Below are 23874 nucleotides of genomic sequence, written 5' to 3'. Positions count from 1 at the left end.
GTCAAAAAAAGAATAACAAATCTTTAACAGTTGTTATGCTTCCACAACGAAGTGGCAAGTCCCTTTAAAAGGCTGAAAATATAATTTCTTTGGGTTATACTTACATACAAAATTTTACATTTAGATTTTGTAACATTGCTAAAGAAAGTCTGAATAATATCATGTTTTAATAGTGTACTATGTTCCAAATGATTGCCTTATTGATGTTCAAGTAACCCCAAAGTAATGATACTTATATTGATGAAGCAATAGTCTAATCTACACACAGATGTTTAACTCAGCCAAATTACCTATACACTAACTGCCACTTCTAAATTGTCCATTCTTTGGTGTTTCTTAAACTTTTGTTAGAACTCTGAATGAGCACCTGTCAATAAGCGACTTGACATATATTTACAAGAATTTCTAAAGTGGGGGGGGGGGGATGTTTTACTGTGGAAATGCTGACATCTATCTGGTCCCTTGTTTCAATCGAATTGGTCACTGTTTTTGGTGAAGTCAGTAAACAACATTCACAGATTGATCTTAAAATCATCTTTTCTTGCTAGTATGAAAACAGTATTAATATATGTATCCACATCTTGCCATGGTACAGTTAAAGGGATAGTTGAGTTCTGTTGCAGAGGGCGCTACACAAAATAATTTCTTTGTGAGATAATGAAAAACTGAGTGTCAAATTTGAAAAAACATACAATTTAAATGACAAAAAATCATCTTTGTTTGATCAAAATCGGTTCAGAGATGGCTGAAATATCCATAAATATAACGATTTCTAATACTTCTGTACCACCGCAAATATTAGATAATTTGAAAAAGCTGTTGGAAAAACAAAATAGCGCCATTTACGTTGTATTTCAGCCAATGCCGATGTTGGCTTTTTTTGTTGGCATTTTCGTGTTGGTTTGGTACGCACAACCAGCCGGCCCATGTATTGTTATTTTTAATTAAATAATTAATTAACGGTCACCATATTTTTGTTAAAGTAGAGCTGAATTGGTATGATCGTATTGGCTAAATTTCACACATTTTGGGGTCTAAAATTACCTTCATAGCAAATTTAGGTTCTAATAGGGCACTAGAAATGTCATAGATAACAATAAGAGCAATAACCATGCACTTTGAAGGCATTTGTGGTCTGAAAAACAAAACTCAACTATCCCTTTAATGTAGTACCATTCTTTTTTACAAACGGAAGTGTAAGAAACAGTTTGGAGAATATATGTTGTAATCATTCAAAAAATGTAAATTCCAGTGCTTGTATAAAGGTGTGTAAGTTTCACCTTCATTATTCAGAATCATAGATGGTACAGGTAAATCTCAGATGCAGCAAAATGGCCTCTAAGTTTTTTACATAGAAAATGTATAACACTCTCCTAAGAGCTACTGCCGAGTCATCTGAAGTTTATTTAAAAAAAATGGTTTTACAGACTTCTTGCTCACGTATCAAATGGTTGCTGTTAATCAACAGAAATTTTCCCTGTGAAATGATGCATTTTGAGGAAATTACACAGAAGACTTAATAAGATGCACAACATTGTCATGAAATCTTGCATTTGAAACAAATGTGACAGTGTGTGTAAGAGAGAAAAAAATAAATATTGGCCAAATGCACTGTTATTGCAGTGGAAGTAAAAAATCACATTTGATTTTTGAATAAGTTTCAGTTATTTTTGTTGATATTACTTACTGGACAAGGTAAATTGATACTTTTTATAATGCATAACAAGATTCATTAGTACAATGTGTTTTAACCGCATAAATATAGTTCCTTGCTTTATTATTATATCTACATATTTTTTTTCAATGTACATTAGTCTGATGGTCATGCATCCAAAGTACATGTGTGTGTGATTTTACTGCATTACTTTGCTACAGATTTTTAGGGAGTACAGTGTGATGCAGTTTGGAGCATGTTTCACTCAATGTTCACTTTTATGGTAATCACAAATTTATGATGCAACTGTTTCCTTAAATTACTTTCTTTTTTTCTTTTTTTATTGACATACATGTATTCTAAAAGTCTTGATTTCCATGATGTGCCAAAGACTTTAATGCTCCAGTAGTTTGTTATAATGTTGTCAACCTGCATAATATTATCATTTTGACAGAAACTACAAAGAAACCATTCTGCATTGTTGGTCATGTAACAAAATGAAATCCCTCCAACTTTTTTTGTTGTTGTAATTTTCATGTTTCATGCAGGAACTATGCGGGTATATATCGGTTTTATTCAGTTTCTATTGTTGTCAGAGCAGCAAAGTTGATCACTATTTATTACTGCCAGAATTATAATGCAGCTGTGTTTCTGTTTTCAGTACTCCACTTTTTTATATATATTTATTTTACATATTTCAAAAGACATGTACTTTTATTCATGTACCAAAGACAAGTTAAAGTACAGTATTACCATGAACCATGCACACCAATGGAGTCTCTTATTTTGTACAAAATTAAATAGTTTCATGTTGTTGACTACAAATTTGCACTTTATAGTATTATCTTTTAACAACTATTTGTATCTGACTTGAAGTCAATTGTTGGATGACTGGAATGTACCAAAGTTCTTAGCAGTTCTTAATTTTGGCATGAAATTCATTACTCACCATTTACATGTAGGTGCCATTAGCATATATACCATTCACGATCCACATTGTTCTCCCATAGGTTTACTGTTATCATTCAATGCAACCACTGGCATAACATAACATTCTCTATCTACCATTTATTGTGACATACCATTGGTAAACCATTCACCACCACCATTGACCTACCATTGACAAACCATTTACCATCCACCTTTGGTCTTTTCATTGGTATACCATTCACTGTCCACTATTCGTGTACCATTGTCAGGCCAATGGTGGATGGTCAATGGTAGTCCAATGGTGGATGGTCAATGGTAGGCCAATGGTGGATGGTCAATGGTAGGCCAATGGTTGATGGTCAATGGTAGGCCAATGGTGGGCGGTGAATGGTAGGCCAATGGTGAATGGTGAATGGTAGGCCAATGGTGAATGGTGAATGGTAGGCCAATGGTGAATGGTGAATGGTAGGCCAATGGTGAATGGTGAATGGTAGGCCAATGGTGGAGGGTGAATGGTAGGCCAATGGTGGAGGGTGAATGGTAGGCCAATGGTGGAGGGTGAATGGTAGGCCAATGGTGGATGGTGAATGGTAGGCCAATGGTGGATGGTCAATGGTAGACCAATGGTGGATGGTAAATGGTAGGCCAATGGTGGATGGTCAATGGTAGGCCAATGGTTGATGGCCAATGGTAGGCCAATGGTGGGTGGTGAATGGTAGGCCAATGGTGAATGGTGAATGGTAGGCCAATGGTGAATGGTGAATGGTAGGCCAATGGTGAATGGTGAATGGTAGGCCAATGGTGAATGGTAAATGGTAGGCAAATGGTGGATGGTGAATGGTAGGCCAATGGTGGATGGTAAATGGTAGGCCAATGGTGAATGGTATGTGACTGGTATGTCAATGGTCAATGGTAGATTAATCGTACAAAATTTGCATATTTCATATTCAAATTTCAATGGTGAATGGTATTCCAATGGTGAATGGTAGAATAATTGTAACAAATTTGCATATTTTATATTCAAATTTCAATGTGTCAATGGTACCATTCATCTACCATTGGTGATTATGCAAATGAGCGTCCAAAAAATTATTATTAGGTTGATATGGTTGAATGCAATTTCACTGGTAGATGAATGGTGCCCACTGGTACGTTGCAAGCGTAATCTCATTGGTATCCGAATGGTATTTTCAGTGGTACTTCTGAATGATATACCATTGGTATACCATTGAACATTTTTTTGTAAGGGTTTACTCTTACAGATAAATTCCAAGCTAAGCACCAGATAGACCTGGTGTCAGAACAGATGAAATTTATTTTCAAATTACTAGCAATTAAAATTGTAGGCAAAATCATTCTTTCAGCTATTGCACTTAAGTGACACTACTAATAAAGGTAAAATAAAACACTTATGCTACGCTCCTATATATATATATATATATATATATATATATATATATAAGTAAACAGAAATGTTAGAAAAAAAAGAGGCAAAATGGATTTAAAATGATTTAAATTCTAAAAGGGAGGAGAGAACTTGTTGATACTTACTGTCTGGAATCTTCGTGCGAAACGAGCGAGAAGTGAAGGCTGATAATTTTACAATACGAGACACAAATAACACCTTTCCTCGGCAAAATTGGTAAAAATTCAGCCTCAAACAGTATAACAAGTGTATCATCAATATCCTGAGAAGGATTTAATGAAAATCTTCAGAGATGGTGATGATTTTCTGTGATTGTGAAGGAGCAAAAAATCCATATGCACAAGCCCAAGCACGTACAGGCTATTTTCGTAATGTAATACAATTTAACGCATACATCTTTGTTAAGCGCCTCAGTACAAAGTATTTCATTCACCTGTTCACGGATAAATGTAATTCCATAGTCAGTGTGCGAATTGCATACATTACGTGTTGTGTGGTGGGGCTAAATGTTTGTCCTACCTAGCAACAACTAAAGTATGCATTTGCATTCTGACTATTGAAATACATTTATTCGTAACAGGTGAATGACATCACTTGTAATGAGGCACTTTATAAAGAATTGTATAAACATGAATGTCAACTGGGGTCAATAGAAGATTTCTTTTATCGTTTCATCGAGATGTCATTCCTAGTCGGCAAAAAAAGGGACTTTTCGATTTGCACGTCGACATAGTGGAATGCTACATAATGGACTGCTACATGTGATGTCCTTAAAAGGACGTCACACATAGCAGTCCACTATGTCGACGTGCAAATCGAAAAGTCCTTAAAGTCGACGTGCAAGACTTTACTCTCGTGCTCCATCGTGTACGTCATGAATTGGGCACTATAAAGACAGGGCTGTCGTTACGTCCATCCCCTACAAATCAAGTAATAATAATATTATTGATTTGAAAAAGTTTCTTTTTTCATTCAGGTTTTCATCAAATTTTAATACTCTTTGCAATAAGTAAACGAATGATCAAAACCTTTTCAGCAAAAGTCCGGTGTGTAAAGTCAATACGGGTCGACCTTTTTCTTTTGTGACGAAAAGGACATTTTGGCAACACGCATGGGGTCCGTCCGTTCTCGGAGTGGGGGGGGGGGGGGGCGGGAGGTAACATAGTGCATCTCTATCTTATAAATACAATAATTTCTAATGTTATAATTAACCTTCTTTTGTCTTTCTGTTATTCTTTTGCTTCCGTCGCGCCTCTTCTTCCAAAAGTAGAAGGGCCACTGATTTATGAAGGCATTACGCATAGCATTCGGTGGGGGTGGGGTTTTCACCCAGCCACCCGTTACTCAGCTCTTTTTCTCTCTTTAACTCTCTCTCCGGCTCTCTCTCTCTCTCTCTCTCTCTCTCCCTTTCCCTTTCTTTCTCCTTTTCTCTCTCTCTCTTCCCCTCTCTCTTTCTCATTTCCCCCTTCTTTCCTTCTCTTGTTCCCTCCCCCTTTTCCCATCTCTTTCTATATTTCCCCTTTTACCATTCGAAAGGGGGAGGGTCAGGGGCGTCGCCAAAGGGGGGATGTGGGGGTGCGACACCCCCCCCCCCCACACCTGTCAGGATATTGTCGGTAAAATTGCGCTGCCGTCGGAAAAGGAAAAGGGGGAGGGAAAAAAAGAGAGGGAAAAAAAGGAGGGGAAAAAAAGAGAGGGAAAAAAGAAAGGGAAAAAGAGAGGGAAAGGGAAAGAAAGAAAAAAGAAAAGGAAAAGAAAAGAAAGAAAGTAAAAGAAAGGAAAAGAAAGGAAAGAAAAGAAGAAGAAAGAGAAAAAAAAAGAAGAAGAGGGAGGAGAGGAAAGAAAGGAAAAGGAAGAAAAGAAAGAAAAGGAAGAAAAGAAAGAAAAGGAAAAAAAGAAGAAAAAGACTGAAAGGGAAACAAAAGAAACGGGGATGAAAGGGAGGAGAGAGAGGGGAGGTAAGAGTCTTAGAGAGGAGGAGTGGGAGTAAAAGAGAGAAGGGGGTTGTTGGGTGGAGTCGTCTCGTCGAGGGAGCAAGAAAGACACGGGTAAATATGTTGCTGTGTCGGGTCAGCTGTGTCGGTATTCTTGCACAATCAATGCAGAAGTTTGAAGTCGGTGAGATGTATATCGTCGGTCGGCCGACAAGTTTTTTTTCCCGACGAACTGTGACTTCTTATGACGAATTCGAGAGTGACTACAAGTACAATACTTGTATTTTCCCGAAGATTCGCTTTCCGATAATATCAGCTAAAGAAATCAGAGGTTTAAAATTTTCGGGGAACTAAATTCGAACAAGGTTTAAGAGTCAACAACGGTACGACGAATCGTCTTCCTTTCTTTATATTGTGATGAAACGCCAAAAAGGGGAAACTTCATTTAGACGAGTCGAGACAAAACAATGAATCGTCTTCTTTCTCTAATAATTTAAGGAAACATCAAAGCTTCGCGCGAGAGTGGGAAACTGAATTCAGACAAATAGGGCTTATTAAAAGTCGAAGACGGTACAACGAATCGTGTTCTTTCTCTAATGATATGAGGAAGATTCAAAGCTTTCGCGCTTCGCGCGAGAGGGGAAAACTGAATTCAGATGAATAGGGCTTAATAAGATTCGAAAACGGTACGACGAATCGTCTTCTTTCTCTAATAATTTAATGAAACGTCAAAACTTCCGCGCTTCGCGCGGGAGGGGGAAGCTTCATTCAGATAAGGATTAAGAGTCGAGAACAGTATACCGAATCATCTGCTTTTTCTCATAATTTAATGAAACGTCGAAGCTTCCGCGCTTCGCGCGGGAGGGGGGGGGAACTTCATTCAGCCAAGGATTACCAGTCAAAAACGGTACAATTTATTAATCGTCTTCTTTTCGTAATAATTTAAGAAAACGTCTAAGCTTCCGCGCTTCGCGCGGGGGGCCCATCACCCACACCCCCTAATAAGCGCGTTTAAGTGATTCTCTTCCTCACTACCGCCCAGTGGCGGATCCAGGGGGGGGGCCCGGGCCCCCCCCCCCCCCCCTTGAGAAAAAAAAATCATGTAAAATCACTCGATTTTTACCTTTTTGGGGGTTTGGCCCCCACCCCCCCCCCCCTGGCGCTCAAGGGGGGGGGGGGGGGTGCAAATTTCAAAATTTTCGAGGACCAAAAAAAATAAAAATGTGCTCACTACACCCCCCCCCCCCCCCCCCCCCCCCCCCCCCCCCCCCCCCACACTGAGCGACTTTTCGGCTGGTTGAGTCGTTGCGATTTTTTTTTTGGGACTCCAAAAAAAAAAAAAAAAAGTGTCCGCTTACCCAATCAATTAAACACAAATTGGCAGCTCGGTAAAGGATCTTGCGAGCTCCCCTCCCATTTGCCATGTACTAAAAACTATTTAAAAAATCTGTATTTTCCATTTTAAAAAGTTTCGATCATTCATGCACCCTCAACATTATTATTTGTATACAACTCCCGTATGAAACAAATCTATTCCGTCACCAATAAATAAGAAAATGAAAGCTGATAATATCTTCTGTACGAGCCAATCGGAGTAGACCTTGAAAGATACCTCAGAGCGTTGACAACTTGCGTTTCACTGATCACAACTTTATAAATTCATACCTATTAAAAAAAAGGATATTGCTCAGACTTTCACCGATTTGCACCTCTCATTTTCTGCTTTTATTAAAACTAATATTATTTCAGGGTAGACTTCCCCTTTAAGATAGAAACATGGGCCGAGAAATGTTATTGAGCGTTTTTGAACGTGTCTGTATATTGCGAGAAGCTATATCTTATTGAAACAATCACGACGGTCAGATTTCTAATGCGACTAATATAATGCGTTCAAATGATAATGCTCGCAATAATTTTGTTTAAAGGATTTTGAGATCCATGATGATTTACTGTGATATATAAATTAAAGAATCAATAAGAGACTTGATTTAAATCTTTTCTACCCGGTAAAATATCTTTCTAGGTGAAAAAAGTGTGAAGATTAAGAAATTATCTAATATTTCTGCTTTATCTTAATGTTCTTCTTTTTCTTTTACTTCTTCTTCTTCCTCCTCTTTGTCTTTCCATCTTCTTCCTCCCCCTCCTCCTCCTCCTCCTCCTCCCCTCCTCCTCTTCACCCCTTCCCCCTTCCTTTTTGTCAACAAGATGTTCGAATTTCATTTTTTTTTAAATCAGAATTCCATGAACTAAAAGGGAAAAGTTACAAGATTCTAGACTAACACCAGGGCGACACCAGGCCGACGCCAGACCGACGATTGACCGACGCAAGACCGACACCAGACCGACACCAGACCAGACCGAATATAAAACTACATAACCCCGAATGACCAAATCTTGGTGGGATCGTCATGGAGTCGGTGTCGTAGGAGTGACTATATTGGATACCACATTAACACTTTCTTTTGTTTCACCTTTCGTGTCTATGCATTCGCGTGCGTTAAACGTGCGCACCCACCCCATTGATTTGGGTGTAAATGGTTTCCTTGAACTGCGCTGCTATTCTTTATATCCGTGGTATTAGTTTAGATTTAAAATATAAACACTGGTCTGAGCTGAATCGCGATCCTCTCCCCCCCCCCCCCCCCCCCCCTACAGAAGATGATCTGCTTCTAGCGCTGCATGCCTTTATAGAGAACTACAAAGTCTAGTGATGTCTTACGTATATTGACAATGAAAATGTTATTGCCAAGTATGGTATATATTCTTTTATTTTCGTTATAATTGCGACTGATCGTGATCGATTCGACCGTGCATAAAATTATTGTTTTCTTCATCTAATCATCATAATCATAGTCAGTGGCGGAATGAGCAAAAACTTTTAGGGGGTCAGAACAAAATCCTTATCACCACCGAGTAGCATAATGCAGGGGCGGCGGAGTGGGGAGGGTGGAGGGGGCACCAACAAAAAGGGGCCCTTTCTGGAAAAAGGGGCATCTACAAAGGGAAACATCAACAAAACCTACACCCTTTTTAGACATTGGTATATTCCCCTACATCGTCTTGATTGTGATTACACTACCAGGGATGATATCAATATTTGTTTCTTTCTTTACGTGGTACAAGATACTGCTTAGTTAGGCAACGTTCTTTGCAGTTAGGTGTGATGGTCTAAATATGAATTTTTGAGTGAGCGAAGCGAGCGAGCAAAAAAATTAAGATTTGTGAGGACCCAGTGCAAAAAATTACATCATTTAAAGAGGACCCCCCCCCCCCCCCCCAAAAAAAAACCCTAATGAAGAAATACTGAAAAATTCTTTTATAAGTAACATAATCATAACATCTATAAATGGAAGTGAGCGTAGCGAGCGAGTTTAGGGAAAAAAAATTAAAAAAGGATGCATGTTACGGAGAAAGGAAAAGTAGGCACTTATCAAAAAGGAAAGGACAGTTATCAGAAAAGAAAAGGTGCTATAGTGTCAAAGTAAAAAGGGCAATTGGCGGAGCCTGAATCAGGACACTCAACAGGGTACTTGAAAAGTTGGGTAGCATAGTGCCCCCCCCCAATCACTGTAAATCACTGGTATCGAGTTATAAATGAACCACGTTTGAATTTTCTTGGGGGCGGTCAACTTACCCCCCCCCCCCATCAGTACGTCAGTGATTTTATGAGTGGGACGGTAGGTATTGTGTGCACAAGGCAGGAGCGGTGACTTCTTTTTATGACCGGGCGGGAGGGGACGAAATGCGAGGGACGGGGGAGCAGTGGCGTATATTAGCAAAAAAATATTTTTTGAGGGGGGAGAGGAAAAAAAATCCGAATCACCCCTACTCTTACATGGTACATGCAGGCCTCGCAAAACGTTTTCAAAGTGGGGGAGGGGGCTATAGAATTTTCGATCAGGTAGAGCAAAGCGAGCGTAAATTGGCGTTGGGTCCAGGGGCAAAGCCCCGGTGGGGGCTCAAGGGGCGTAACCCCATAAAGCTCAGGGGTTTTAGGCATTTAATAACGGTGAGATGATGATCCAGAGGCCCGCCTTAGGGTCCCTCAGTGGCGGATCCAGGGGGGGGGCCGCCCCCCCCCCCCCTTGAGAAAAAAAATCATGTTAAAACACGTGATTTTTACCTTTTTGGGGGGTTGGGCCCCCCCCCCCCCCCCTGGCGCTCATGGGGGGGGGTGCAAATTTTAAAATTTCGAGTTGTCCCCGAGTAGGAGTTAGCCATCGAATTTCAAGTCTTTGGAGTTAGCCCGAGATGGTGCACACCTCTTCTCAATGCAACCTCAATCAAGCTTGCTATCGAACGGCGCTCTATTTTGCTGCGCCGCTAGCCTATACGCTACCTATACCGCACACACGTAGGGTAGGCCTAACGTTAGAATGCGTACTTTCTCTTCGCCATGTTGAATCGACGAAACAACGTGGATGAATTATCGGGTTAGAACGAAAAATCACCATTTTTCCCATCGAAGACCTCTTCTAATTATCATTTCAAGTTGTTGGAAAGATGCCAAGAGGAGTCGAAAAACATTGTAAGTCAAAATTGTAATTTAATACTACTACTAGCCTACCTCTTACATTACTTTACATTTCGAAAAAAACTGTGACCCAACCCACACATAGTCGATCAAAGTGCATTACTATCCTGGCTGTGTAGTACAAGCTGTGCTATTGATTCTCAACATTTTAAACACCACTGTACAAAACTCGACTGATTTCACTAAATATCGATACTTTAGTGACGATTGATGACACCTAAATAGCAGTAAAATACATTTTTTCTTCAAATTTCTGATGTTAGAAACAATAATTTTAAAACTCAAATTGTGAGTCCACTGTCAAACTTGCCGATCAGCCGCATCGGCATGATTGTGTGCATCTGTGTGTTGTGAGTGTATTGACTATTCATGTATTCAAATGCTGCCTATTTACACGTACTACGTAGTGCAGTGCTAGAGCAAACATAGGAGCATCACTATCCTGGCCGTGTAGTAAAAGCTGTGCTTTTGATTCTCAACATTTCAAACACCACTGTACAAAACTCGACTGATTTCAAGATTTTAAGAAAGTGAACAGCTCTGCTTTGACTGCAGAGGTAGTTGTGGCAAAAATTATTGAAGAAGGTAGGTTGCCGGTTGGTCCATTCCTTTGTGACTAGCATGTTTAGGGAAGAACGAGTTTGCATGGACATCAGTTCTTGTGTGATAAAGCTGGAATGGGTGGTCATGCCCCTGTGTTCTGTTGTGGGTATCTTTATCTGTATCTGTCCGTGACGTACAATCACCAACATCTGGTTGTCGCGTACGTTGGGTTAGGGTCAAACGCTTAACACGTAAATATTGAAGTGTGCTTAGGCTACGAGGTTTATAATGTCTCGTGAGTCCAATTTAATTTTAAAAGTTTTCACATCGGGTGGAAAGACAGAAAGAGAAAGTGATAGAATGATAAAAACAGAGAATAACATAAGAGAAGATAAAGGAAGAAACAAAGAAAGACAGAAAGAGAAGGTGAAAGAAGGGAAAAACAAAGAATAACATAAGGAAAATAGAGAGAGTACAATAGAATAATAAATGAAAAATAACATAAGAAGGAGAAATTGAATAAGTGCCGGCGGGGGCATTACGTCATCGTGTAGAGAATGGGCGTCGACTAAAATCAAAAAGGGTTATATCCTAGTGAACAGGGCGGGTGTCTGATGCCAAAAGCCCCTAATAATGATGGGTGGGTGGTCAAAAGTTGTGTAAGATGAGTTTCTTGAATGAAATGAATGAGTGCTTTGTGGAAAGCATTCTTCGGTCCCACAGGATCCTCTGACCAGTCGAGTCCAGGGACAAATCACCTCCTAGGATTATGTGTGGTGACTTTTTGCTTTTGCAGATTTTAGTGAGAGCATCTCCTAGATTCTCTTGGGTCTTTTTTCATTTGGGGGTCTATAGTAGGTTCCGAACAAGACAGTATCATCAGCTTGGTTCGATAATTAAGCTGGCACCAGACCGATTCGATGTCCGGTTGTGAAAGATCTTTTCGTTCAAAACAGGGTATATTCTTGTTTACAGCTGTAAGAACTCCTCCTCCCTTAGAGTTTCGGTCCTTTCTGAAGATGTTGAAGGAACTAGGACAAATTTCTGCAGAGTTAATGCTTGCATCATGCCTAGTTTCTGTTCCTGTACATGTACGTCTGGTTTCTCTTGATCCAATAGTGATTTAAGGACAGCGACTTTCCCATTAATGCTTCTGAAATTAACTATGATGACCTTGAGATCTCTGCGGTGATTTCTCGTTTTCTCCTTTTCGGCCGGGTATGACTGATGATCAGCATGGTTCCTTGGGTGGAACAGGTTCTTTTTTACTGATTGTGGGATTCCAATGCAGGGCTGACTGGTCGCACTCATTAGCGGTGTACTTGTAGTTGTACTCCCACATGCGTGTCCGACACTGTGTGTGGATTTATTCTTCCCTTTTACTATTATCCATTAACCCAGGCAGTTTAAAATCTTTATTGGAGAGACAGTTTGGTGGTCAACTCTATGCCAATTATTATCCTTTTTCCTAATCTTCACATCAGGCTTCTCACCACGGAGACTAGGCCCTTTAGTCTCACTTGAATGAGGCGTGTCCTTTGGTAAATTCTCTTTAAGTTTCACTTCAAGTTCATTAAGGGAGGACAAAATATTAAAAGAGTTACTTGTTGGCAGGTTACTATTGGAGTTTGACAAATTCATGTCATCACACACTGGGCATAAAATGAGGCTAGGGTGGTCAGCATGCAGTTTCATTGTATCGTTGGAGATTCCTGAGCAATTTTCATGGAACCATGCATCACAGCTTGAGCACTGTTTGCAACCAGTTTTGGCAGCATAGCCACAAAGGCCACATGGAAATTTAGGTTTGCGGCCTCTGTGTCTCTTTTTCTCAGGGGCCAGGTTTACAAGGCGATTTCTAGTGGTAGTGCAAGGGTCTATTTCTGTAGTCGAGTTACTTGTGACTGGGCCTGGATTTAGGCTTATACTGTATCTCCAGCCAGGAGGTTTATCAAAATTAGGAGTGGTAGCCTCCCATGTGGCAATCCAAGAAAAGGTGTTGAGTTTAATCTTGATCTCCCTACTAGATTAACTTAAGTTGCATCAAGTACGCGTACAGCGGTTCTGGTAGTGGTAGTAAAAGATTGAATTTCTTTACTAAATCTCGGGTTGAAAGTAGTATAAAAAAATGGTAAGATCCTACCGTATGTGCTCTCTTCCTGTAGTTCCCGTTGTAAATGTTGTGAGAAGCGCATTCCAGTGATCGGAAGTGTGATACAAACCAATGTATACAGGGCAAAGGCTGTTGGTGTGGTTGGTCCACTTTTATTATTATTATTATTATTATTTATTCGACCATAAAAACACATTCAGCATGTACAGTGTATATAGGTGTATACAGAGTGAAATAGGAAAAATACAAAGTAAGATAAAGAAGGAATAGCATGTGGGTCAGGGTGCACAAAAGCGAAATTCTTCCCTGTTGCCCGGGGGCATGTGCACCCTCACATGCCATTCCGAGACATAATAGAATATATTGCAAGGTTCACATTATATAAGTATACAAAATAATTACAAACAATCATTCAGAAAATCATGATTAAATTAAATTTCGATAAATGCATTAAGAGGATATGAAGCTGCAATGAATAGAGTGCTTTAAGATTTGTATGCAGAAAAAACTTAAAACTTAAAATAACCAGAACACAATTAACATAAATCGTCATTATTCAATTGATCCAACGGTGTCTCATTCAAAGAAATTCTAATTAAAAAGAAAAAAGAAGAGATGTGTAATTGTTCAAGGTAAATCTGACCAGCAATTTCTTGTATATAACAAAAATATACATATGAATAGAGCGTAAATATAGTTTTGGGCTATACAATCAAGGAAATTATAAAACGTCATGTACCACAATAATGTACAATTTTTGCAGAAATTAAAGGTGCAATAAGCATTAGGATTGATAATCATTCACAAAATATTGAGTAGGGCCTATGGTGTTATCATTTAAGAAGAGTGGCATAATGTGGATATGTATCAATGTGGACCATTGTTCCAGGTTCAATTAATATAATCATTGTATCATTGAAAGAGAAAAAAAAAAAAGAAAAAAAAAAAAAAAAAAAAAAATATTAAACAAGTAACATTCTGAATCCAGTGTTTCAATAAGTTCTTGGATATTGATAAACAATGATTATTAAAGAAAAGGAGGAATCCCCCACTCTCAGTGAGGAAGCCCCTCTCAGTTTGAAAATTAGTTAGAATCGAGAAGGGACCGCTTCATAGAGAGTAGAAAGGATGAAAGTGAGGAGACCACCGATGCATCCCTAACCTCTAACGGTAATTCATCCCATACCCGAGGAAATCTCCGGGAAGCGGACAGGAACAGGGCCTGTGTTCGTGATTGCTGATGAATGAAGGACAGTGTAAAGAGGCGTCTCTTGCTAATGGCTATGTTTTCTATTAGTGTTTCACAGTCACAACAAAAGTACAGACATTTGAAGGTAAATGAACATAAAAGATAATTTTGTCTATATATCTCTATTGCGTTAGGGGATGAAGGCAAGATGGCGGATATCCGGGTATTTATCAGGCTCGTCCAAAGCACGTTAGTTAAAATACAGTTAAATCACAAAATAACCAAAGGAAAAAAGACTAAACAATTCCACAGGAACGATGACCAAGTTTTAATCACAAAAACGCTAAAAAGTTGAGTTAAAAACTTTTAAAATCCCGATAGGCGCTGGATTGAAAAATTTGCAGAGTCATGTGGCACGATGTATCTTCAATGTACGCATACTCCACGCTGTATATCATGTACATTCGCTACTACACGAAATGCCACTCCTTCCAATAAGGGAGTTTACAGATACAATCTGCGCATGGGCAGATAAAGGTCATTTGTACCAAAATGGTAAAACCCACAGAGATGAATACTGGATATGCGCTCATGAACGTTATGTAACATTATTCATTTATGCACCAACGGTACATTCTATGATACGCAGATCTGTGGATATTTGGGGTCATTTGTACCATGTGCTATCTGTAAACTCCCTCATTGAAATAGCGCGAAAAGTAAGTCAGCTTAAAATGCTGAATTAGTGATCAGAATCTACTCTAACAGGTTCAAAATTAATCACTCAGGTTCAATAAGTATTTAAACCGTTTTCAAAATTGGGCTTTGGGGCAGTATTCTGAATATTGTTGTAAGTTGGTATTCTGAAAATCATTTTATCCCTGTGTTATCTCTTGAAGGACCGCCTCTATCTTATCTTTGACCACTGTTGACACGCCCATTTGCATGGACCCTACCATTAGTCCATTACCAATCAAAATCTGTTTTATATAAGCATGATAAGTAGGTCAACCAATAGGAATACTTTTTGCCATATCTGAAGATGCGCCTAGCGCATACTAATAAGTTATTTGAGGGCTTATTACGTGCGTCATCATATGCGCTGTGGCATGTGGATCATGAAGACAAGTCACGCTTTCACTATATTGGTTCAGATGAGAGCATTAAAAAAATCGTCATATCCTACATGTAGCATGTAATTTTTTAGAAAGTTGTCATCTGTGATGTTTCCGGTCAACACATAATCTTCTTCTACCTCGTCTATTGGCACAAAGTTGGTTCAGGGTAAGAAATATTGCCACCATTATATCACCACGAAAGATACAACAACCCCCTACCTGTTGTAAATATTGTTGTAAATACCATGCTAGATAAGATAAGATAAAAGATACAACAATTTTCAGAATACCAATTATCTTGTCATATTATATCTCAAGCGCATATGCAAATGAGGATTAAGCGCCATTTTATTACTAATAAGCACATTCACAAGCGCCCAAAAGTTTGAACGCAGGCACGACCAAACAGATGAGAGAAATGATACAACAAAAGTTACAACAATGTTCAGGATACCAACTTTATCTTATCTCCAAAGATACAACAAAATTAGAGATAACACAGGGTTCAGAATACGGCCCCTCGTCTGGAGCTCTGACGCCTTCGGCATCGGCGTAGGAGCTCCCGGCTCCCTGGAGTAAAGATTCGATGAGTGATTTCAAGTTCGGTGTTGTGAGAACACCAACACCAGCTACAACACCGAACTTGAAGTCATGCTGGTGTTGCAGAGATGCCAAGTTCAAAGATCAGCTATGCGTGACATTTTCATGAATCGGCGCGCGGGCGAGGGTATAGCGTATAGCCATAGTGTAAGTTTCGAAATCGCGTGCACATGAAGCGACTCGGGCATGTTACTGTTAGACTGATCCAAAGGTACCTTAATTGTGTGGGTACTAATTCTTAGTAATGCCCTCACTTTTGTGTATTATTTGTTTACTCCTAAACTACAAACAATGGCAATTTGTGAGGTCTATTAACCGTTGACGTTATGGACCATAAGACCTCGTACAAGCACTAGCGTTTAAAAGTACACACTTTTCGCACACATCCCACGTATAAATAAATGGCCAAAAAATGAAAAATCATAGTTGGACCAAAAAAAAAGTGCTTTACTTAGTTTTACTTTTACATCTTTTTAAAGAACTCCTGCTCAATTATTGCCCGGGCTTTTTCAATTTATGTTGACCTACATGTAATAATAATATTTTATTTTTATATAGCGCTTAATACAAATATCTCTAAACGCTTTATAAATATACTATTACCCCGGTCATTGGATTCAGTGCTTGCCCGCACACACTGTGTGCACAATCTCCACTCTCTGGGGAGCATTCCAGACGGGCGTTACTTGACACTCACAAGCTGTTTGACCAACAATGACGGTCGCATCCTACCGGGTACTCATTTAACACAGGGGTGCATGAAGAGTAGCAAGTGCAGGTTAATATCTTGCCAAAAGATATTAGTGCCGTGTAGGCATGATGCTTCAGAAAATTGATGTCCGAACAATATCGATCTTGCCCAACATGTCGACATATTATACTGATACCCCATTCACAGTGGTTTTGAAATTTGTAGCGGCGTTGTAGCGGAGCGGCGACACCGCCATAACACCGCTACAAATGCATTCACAGTAGAAAAGTTATCCCGCTGCAGCAGCGGGATAAATATCATGTACCCATTCACGCTGCAGCGGGTGATTTTTATTACCTCCGTAACAAACACGTGTATGCATGGCTCATGACCCGCGAGTGACCCCGATATGACCGGAAATACTTGCTTGAAATTGCGCGGTAAACATGTCAAGTTGCTTTTTGTATCCTCGATCATATTACTTTTTAAAAAACTAGCATTTTTATTGCTTCCAGTCAGAATATTTTAATTTTTTGAAGTGTGAAATATTTTTATTTGGATAATTATAATACCTACATAATAATAAAATCAATTTGAATCCACTGGTTACTTTATTTCTATTTCACTTTATGTTCCCCATTGCTGTAGAAAAGAGGTCAGTGATAGGTAAGTAAACAAATCACACGTGTTTGTCGCGGTGTTATAGCGGAGAGCCTTCACACTGAGTAAACACCGCGACAGCAGCGGGACTGTCCCGCTGCTGTAGCTAGGCGTCCCTAGCGATAGTTTGTGTCGGCGTTATCGCTAGGCGGTGTTATCCCGCGATAGTTTATAACGGGTCCGAGCCTTCACACTGAAGACAACACCGCGACAGCAGCGGGACAGTCCCGCTGCTGTCGCGGTGTTTGAGGCCACTGTGAATGGGGTATGAGTGCATGAATTTATTTTTGAGATTCTTCAGAAATTGGCAATCATGGGTGAGCAGTTGCTAGTTGAGAGCAATAGGTTGCCCCACTGTCATTTACAAATATCACGCTCTTTTAAAGTTGTATGTTAAACATTTAGGAGAGTGCTCTACTGCTCTGCATAACAATACCAATGTTTACCAGTTTATACCTGTATACAACTTTTTTTTCACTTTTGACCCTGCCCCTTATTCTGATGTACTTCTTATTCCATGGCTGCAAAATAATACCAAATATGGTACCATTTTAAAGATGAATAAACTAGATAAACACACTTTCAATTATATTATCCAAAGTAATGATTATCCCATGACAAGAGAGATATAATCAATCAAACTTTAGTTTACAAACTTTTTTTGAAGGGTTTTAGTTGAAAAAAGCAGGGAGAAATTAAGTTGTGGTTGTTATCTTCATTTTCTTTGGATTCCTTGCAGATTCTGGAATTCAACACCTGACAGCTGGTCCAACAATAATGGAGCCCGTTATGATACCAGCCACAGCCAGTAAATCTGCGAGCAGTGCTTCTAAGACCGGCGTTATAGCATGAACTACTCCTCTGGAATGCAGTATTTACGACAGCTACAGAGATCTGGTAATCATGGCAATACCTCACTCTTCAAGTCATGTTATTACTCAAGAAAAGAATGAACAAGACAAAGAGTAGCAGAAACATGTGAAAAAAACATTTGTGAGAGAGGAGAAGATGCCAAAATGACTGCATTGGCGATGTCCAGTCTTTGAATACGAGCAGTATAGGTTTATTTTATTTATTTATTTATTTATTTATTTATTTATTAGTCTTTTTTTTAGTAGGGTGGCTCCATCAGTAGTTCAATACTGTTTTCCGTGGAGGCCCTACAACATAAATACAAAATTAACAAACATATTGAAAAACAAACAATCCAAATCGAAACAAAGTGAATTAAGTTTAACAACATTAACAACATTTTCGAACAAAAGAAAAGAAACAAACACAACACAATGGACCAGAGAGGTTGCCATGTTGAATCCGAAAATGGCAAGCAATTTTAAAGAGAATGATGTTCAAAGGAATTGTTATGCACATGTTGCTACGATCGATTATAATATTGATCTTGCAGATAGACTTAACACTGAAAAAGATAACGTAACTAAGGACCCTCCCCCAGTAGCCATGACTGAGTTGCAGACCCCTTTATTGTCATCGTCGGCTCAATCGGAAACGGGCGACAGTGAGGAAGTGAAGGGAGAAATAAAGGTTCACAATCATTCTCTAAGCGATTCTTATCAAAATAATGATTGTGCTGATCTGCCTAACAAATCTACTGTGCCATGCTTTGTGTACGGAATCTCATCCAGCTTTAAGAGAAGAAAGAAGGAAGTGGTTAAAAGTCAAATCAGACGACAGACCTCGTCACTTTCCTTGAGTTTTAATGAGGAAAAACTGACGGACGAAAAGCACTTATCCTTGCCAATGTTCTGTAATGAGAACAAGCACCAGTCGTCATCGGCTAGCCCCAGAGATATGGCTGAATACCATTCTCACAGGACTGGAGATGAGAACGATTCCTCAGGACCACTTCTAACCTCAGAATCAAGTACAGGTGGTATTAATGATGAAACCAATGCGCCTTACGTCGACAGTGCCGACTCCAGAGTTCCATCTGAGTTGTGTTTGCAAGACAAAGCCTACGATTTAACAACTGCCCAGAGCATGAAAGATGTTGACTCGTGTGATCAAGACACTAAACATATATCCTACATTGCAGAGTTCAGTGAAGAGACCGAGAGCAGCAGTGCAGGAGGTAAATATACAGTATGTGTATATCATTTGGTTTTAAACTTTTAAATAGATATTTTATTCTCCAACCAATAGGCCACTTTCATAATGTAATCAAATTGAATGCAATCAAATTGAATGCACTAAACTTTGTTAAACTTGTGCCTTGTTACAAATAATTTAATTCACCTGTAATGAATAATTGTTTTTCAATAGTCAGAATGCCAATTCCATAAATTAATTGTTGCTACATACATGTAACTACGACAAACATGACAGCTTTTTCTACCTAACAGGTAACAACTAACAACACAAAGATATGTGCCTTAAATTTGATTACATTTATGAAAATGGTCTACATGTATACTGACAAATACAGCTGTAAGATGGGAATTAAAAAAACATTTCGTGGTAAATGTTCCTGTAAAGGAGTGGTTGAAGTTTAGTATACAGTTCATGAAAATAAATGAAAATGAAGGGGAAGCCAACCCTGATATTACTGTAGGTGGGTTTTGATAGATGATTTTAAAAAAGCAGAAAAATGAGAGAAAAATATTAGATCAGTGTAAGATTGAGCCAAAAAAAAAATTACAATTCTTCTTGTCAAACATTCCCATTTTTAATCGGATATTGCTCAAACATTCACTAATGTGTTTCTCTCATTTCATTTTCTGCTTTTATTAAAACCAAATAAGGTTGACTTCCCCTTTAAATGAATTACATTGTAGCATCTTGCAATTGGCATTAGAAATGAAATTTATAGCCAGTACTCTCTTTGTTTAGTGGTTTGTTTTGTTCAGGTTCATTTGTACATATGGCTCTTTCTATAAATTTTTTAACAAGGAATGGCATATATACCATTCCTTGTTAAAAAAGATTGAAGTAGAGGAAAAACATACCGGTAGTGCCAATATGGAAATGTAAAACTGATGAAAATTTCTTTTCCTCACATTTTTTCTCCATCCTCTCACAGATGAAGAGCAAGGTCTCAAGGGGAAGCCATCAAAACGGGGATTCCTAAGCATTACAGGGCTAATCCAGAAGCGAAGAACACCCATGATGAAACGCTATGAGATGAAAGACGTTGAACCAGTGACAGCACGTAAGGATGAGTTTCACACCGAGAGGCATCTCACCTGTGAATCAGAGCGCCTAAAGAGTGTGGCTTTAGCCCATCCTATGATGAAGTACTACGAGACGATACAAAGAGATTGTCAGTCAGTGCGACTGTCGGAGGATGATGTCTCTGAGTTCTTGGGAGACCCAAGCAGGGAGGTGAAAGATGATGTCTCAGGACCCTCAGAAGAGTGTTCAACAGATGGAGGTCTTGATGGTATGTCAAATTGTGAAGATAGCGGAGCGGAGTACTATCAGTTCATGCAGGGCTTGCCTCAGACAGGAGGGGAATCAGAGGAAGAGGACCTTGAAGATGACGAAGACATGGGCAGTATAACTCAAGAAAGGGAAGGTATTTCTGTAGTCAAACATGCAGATACTGAAAATGATACAAGCAAACGGTTTAAGTGCAAGGAGTGTGGTCGAGCGTTCCGTAATTCACAAGGATTATTTGCTCACAAGAAAATCCACACCAACGAGCGACCGTTCGCGTGTCATCATTGTGACAAGAAATTCCGATCCAAGCGGAATCTGATCACCCACATCCGGACTCACACGGGAGAGAAACCGCACTCGTGTGAGATCTGCGGACGTGGATTCGCCCAGCAGTCCACCATGGTGCGACACGTACGCAGCCATACAAAGGAGAAGCATGCAGAGACAGATACTGAAAATGAAACAAGTAAACAGTTTAAGTGCAAGATATGTGATCGAGCATTCCGTCAGTACCAAGGATTGACCGCTCACGAGAAGATCCACACCAACGAGCGACCGTTCGCGTGCCAGTATTGTGACAAGAAATTCCTAGCCAAGCGGAATCTGATAACCCACGTCCGAACTCACACGGGAGAGAAACCGCACTCGTGCGAGATCTGCGGACGTGGATTCGCCCAGCAATCCACCCTGGTGACGCACCTACGCCGCCATACAGGGGACAAGCCGTACACATGTGAGTGTGGTCAAGCATTCAGTCAAGCACAAGGATTATTATCGCACCAAAAAATCCACAGCAATGAGCGACCCTTTGCGTGCCAGCATTGTGACCTGAAATTCCGATCCACGCAGAATCTGAAAAGCCACGTCCGGACTCACACGGGAGAGAAACCGTACTCTTGTGAGATCTGCGGACGTGGATTCAGCCAGCGGTCCACCATGATGACGCACCTACGCCGCCATACAGGAGAGAAGCCTTACACGTGCGAGTGTGGTCAAGCATTCCGTCAAGCGCAAGGATTATTATCACACCAAAAAATCCACAGTGATGAGCGACCCTTTGCGTGCCATCATTGTGACCTGAAATTCCGATCCAAGCAGAATCTGATTAACCACGTCCGGACGCACACGGGAGAGAAACCGCACTCGTGCGAGATCTGCGGACGTGGATTCGCCCAGCGGTCCACCATGATGCGGCACGTACGCCGACATACAGGAGAGATGCATGCAGAGACAGATACTGAAAATGATACAAGTAAACGGTTTAAGTGCAAGATATGTGGTCGAGCATTCCGTCAGTCACAAGGATTAACCGCTCACAAGAAAATCCACACCAACGAGCGACCGTTCCCGTGCCAGCATTGTGACCTGAAATTCCGAGTAAAGCAGAATCTGATCACCCACGTCCGAACTCACACGGGAGAGAAACCGCACTCGTGCGAGATCTGCGGACGTGGATTCGGCCAGCAGTCCACCCTAGTGCGGCACCTGCGCAGCCATACAGGGGAGAAGCCGTACACGTGCGAGTACTGCCAGCGGAAGTTCAGCCAGCGGCACGTCATGATAAATCACGCCCGAATACATACTGGAGAGAAACCCTATTCGTGTGAAGTGTGCGGGAAAGACTTCAAGGAACAGCACAACCTCGTTAGGCATGTACGAACGCATACAGGAGAGAAGCCTTATACGTGTGATGAATGTGGGAATAAGTTCACTCAGAAGAATCATCTCATGAGGCATTCCAAAGTACATATTCCCAAAATACATACCATATAATGCTCATTACTCTGTTCTTGTTCTGATGGTGCCAAATTATTCAAAATAATAGGGGACAGACCTATCATTTTTGTGAAAGTTTCAATCTATGGTTCTATTGAGCACAGGTTACTGTACATGTTTATTGATAAGGTTTTTTTTGGGGGGGGGGGTAGGGGTCTTTGGAAAGTGTGGAGCAAAATTATTTTATTTTGGTAAAAGATTTCGGCAACTTTCTTTGTTATCTGATGGCATCAAGTTTTTTGTTGAAGCCACATAGTAGTCAGTGTCCATGTGTGTGGCATCATAATTTGCTGACATCAGATTTGGTTGAATTACCAACTAATGTGTGCAGAGCCACAGGTCTCTCAGACAGCAAAACTCCAACCAGAAAATTACTCCTGCTTGTCCTCCATATCTGGTGGGTGAGGAAAGCTTTATTATGATGAGAATTCCTTATGACAGTAGGTTCAGGGCACAGTGCATTGCTAAGACCTGTAGATTATTACTATGAAGTCCACTCTTGTGTTATTTCATTGTAAAAGGAAGCATTAATAGACCAGTCTACCAACCTATTCTAATTTATGGATGTTTCTTTCCTAGTGACCTACATGTAATGACGAGTTAATTCATCAACCCGTTATTCATGTATGAACTACAATATTTGGAATTCATTCTGCATATCACTTGTTGCTATGTCAGGCAAGCATTGGGCAAGCTTTTGGGTTGTCAAGAAGAACCTTTGTCTAAAGAGTATGCATAAGATTTGAATACGGTATGTTGTTAAACTGGTCCATTGAGAAAGATTGATTACGTCGTACATATATAATGTAAGGGTTTGGAATCATCAAATGATACGAAATTGATTGATCACATGCATTGCACACACAACTGGGACTCAACAATACACACACATGTGGCGTGATAGTTTAGATCAAGCTATTCAGCTTATTCTTGTTGTATTTTGAATAAAAGGGCTTGCAAGTAATGTGACCTTTTTATGCCTCCGTTACGAAGTACATGTAGCCGGAGGCATTGTTTTTCGGATTGTCCGTCCGTACGTACATGTACGTCCTTTTCGTGATCGCGTTATCTCAAGAACTGATTGATGGATTCCTGCCAAACTTGGGTCATGAATGTATCTTGCAGAGCTAATGATCCGAGTAGATTTTGGGGTCATGAGGTCAAAGGTCACGGGGCTCATTATGTATACAAAAATAGCTTGTGAACGCATTCTCATTAGAACTGATGGATGGATAACTATCAAACTCAGGACATGTACATGGATGCGCAGAGCAAATGAACTGGTTAGATTTTAGGGTCATGAGATCAAA

The 23874-nt window shown here is 40.0% G+C and overlaps 1 protein-coding gene across 1 annotated transcript; it reads left to right on the top strand.

Annotated features, from left to right (window-relative positions):
* Window positions 1-10286: 10286 nt before the first annotated feature.
* Window positions 10287-23364, top strand: LOC579568 (zinc finger protein 271). The gene is made up of 4 exons (XM_030987841.1): window positions 10287-10472; window positions 18132-18453; window positions 18692-19481; window positions 20430-23364. The coding sequence occupies exons 3-4, from the start codon at window positions 18698-18700 to the stop codon at window positions 22559-22561; spliced, it is 2916 nt and encodes a 971-aa protein (XP_030843701.1). The 5' UTR covers window positions 10287-10472; window positions 18132-18453; window positions 18692-18697; the 3' UTR covers window positions 22562-23364.
* The last annotated feature ends 510 nt before the right edge of the window (window positions 23365-23874 follow it).

The sequence above is a fragment of the Strongylocentrotus purpuratus genome, unplaced genomic scaffold (genome assembly GCF_000002235.5).
Source record: "Strongylocentrotus purpuratus isolate Spur 01 unplaced genomic scaffold, Spur_5.0 spur5_scaffold_17, whole genome shotgun sequence".
NCBI classification, from domain to species: domain Eukaryota; kingdom Metazoa; phylum Echinodermata; class Echinoidea; order Camarodonta; family Strongylocentrotidae; genus Strongylocentrotus; species Strongylocentrotus purpuratus.
Note: the sequence above shows the minus strand (reverse complement) of the source record. Positions and strands in the feature narration are given on the sequence as shown.

Bases quoted from the DNA above. Each gene is read 5' to 3' on its own strand.
- LOC579568 (XM_030987841.1), top strand. From the start codon at position 18,698: ATGTTGAATCCGAAAATGGCAAGCAATTTTAAAGAGAATGATGTTCAA. The intron at 19,482-20,429 runs GTAAATATACAG...ATCCTCTCACAG, and splicing joins CGAGAGCAGCAGTGCAGGAG to ATGAAGAGCAAGGTCTCAAG.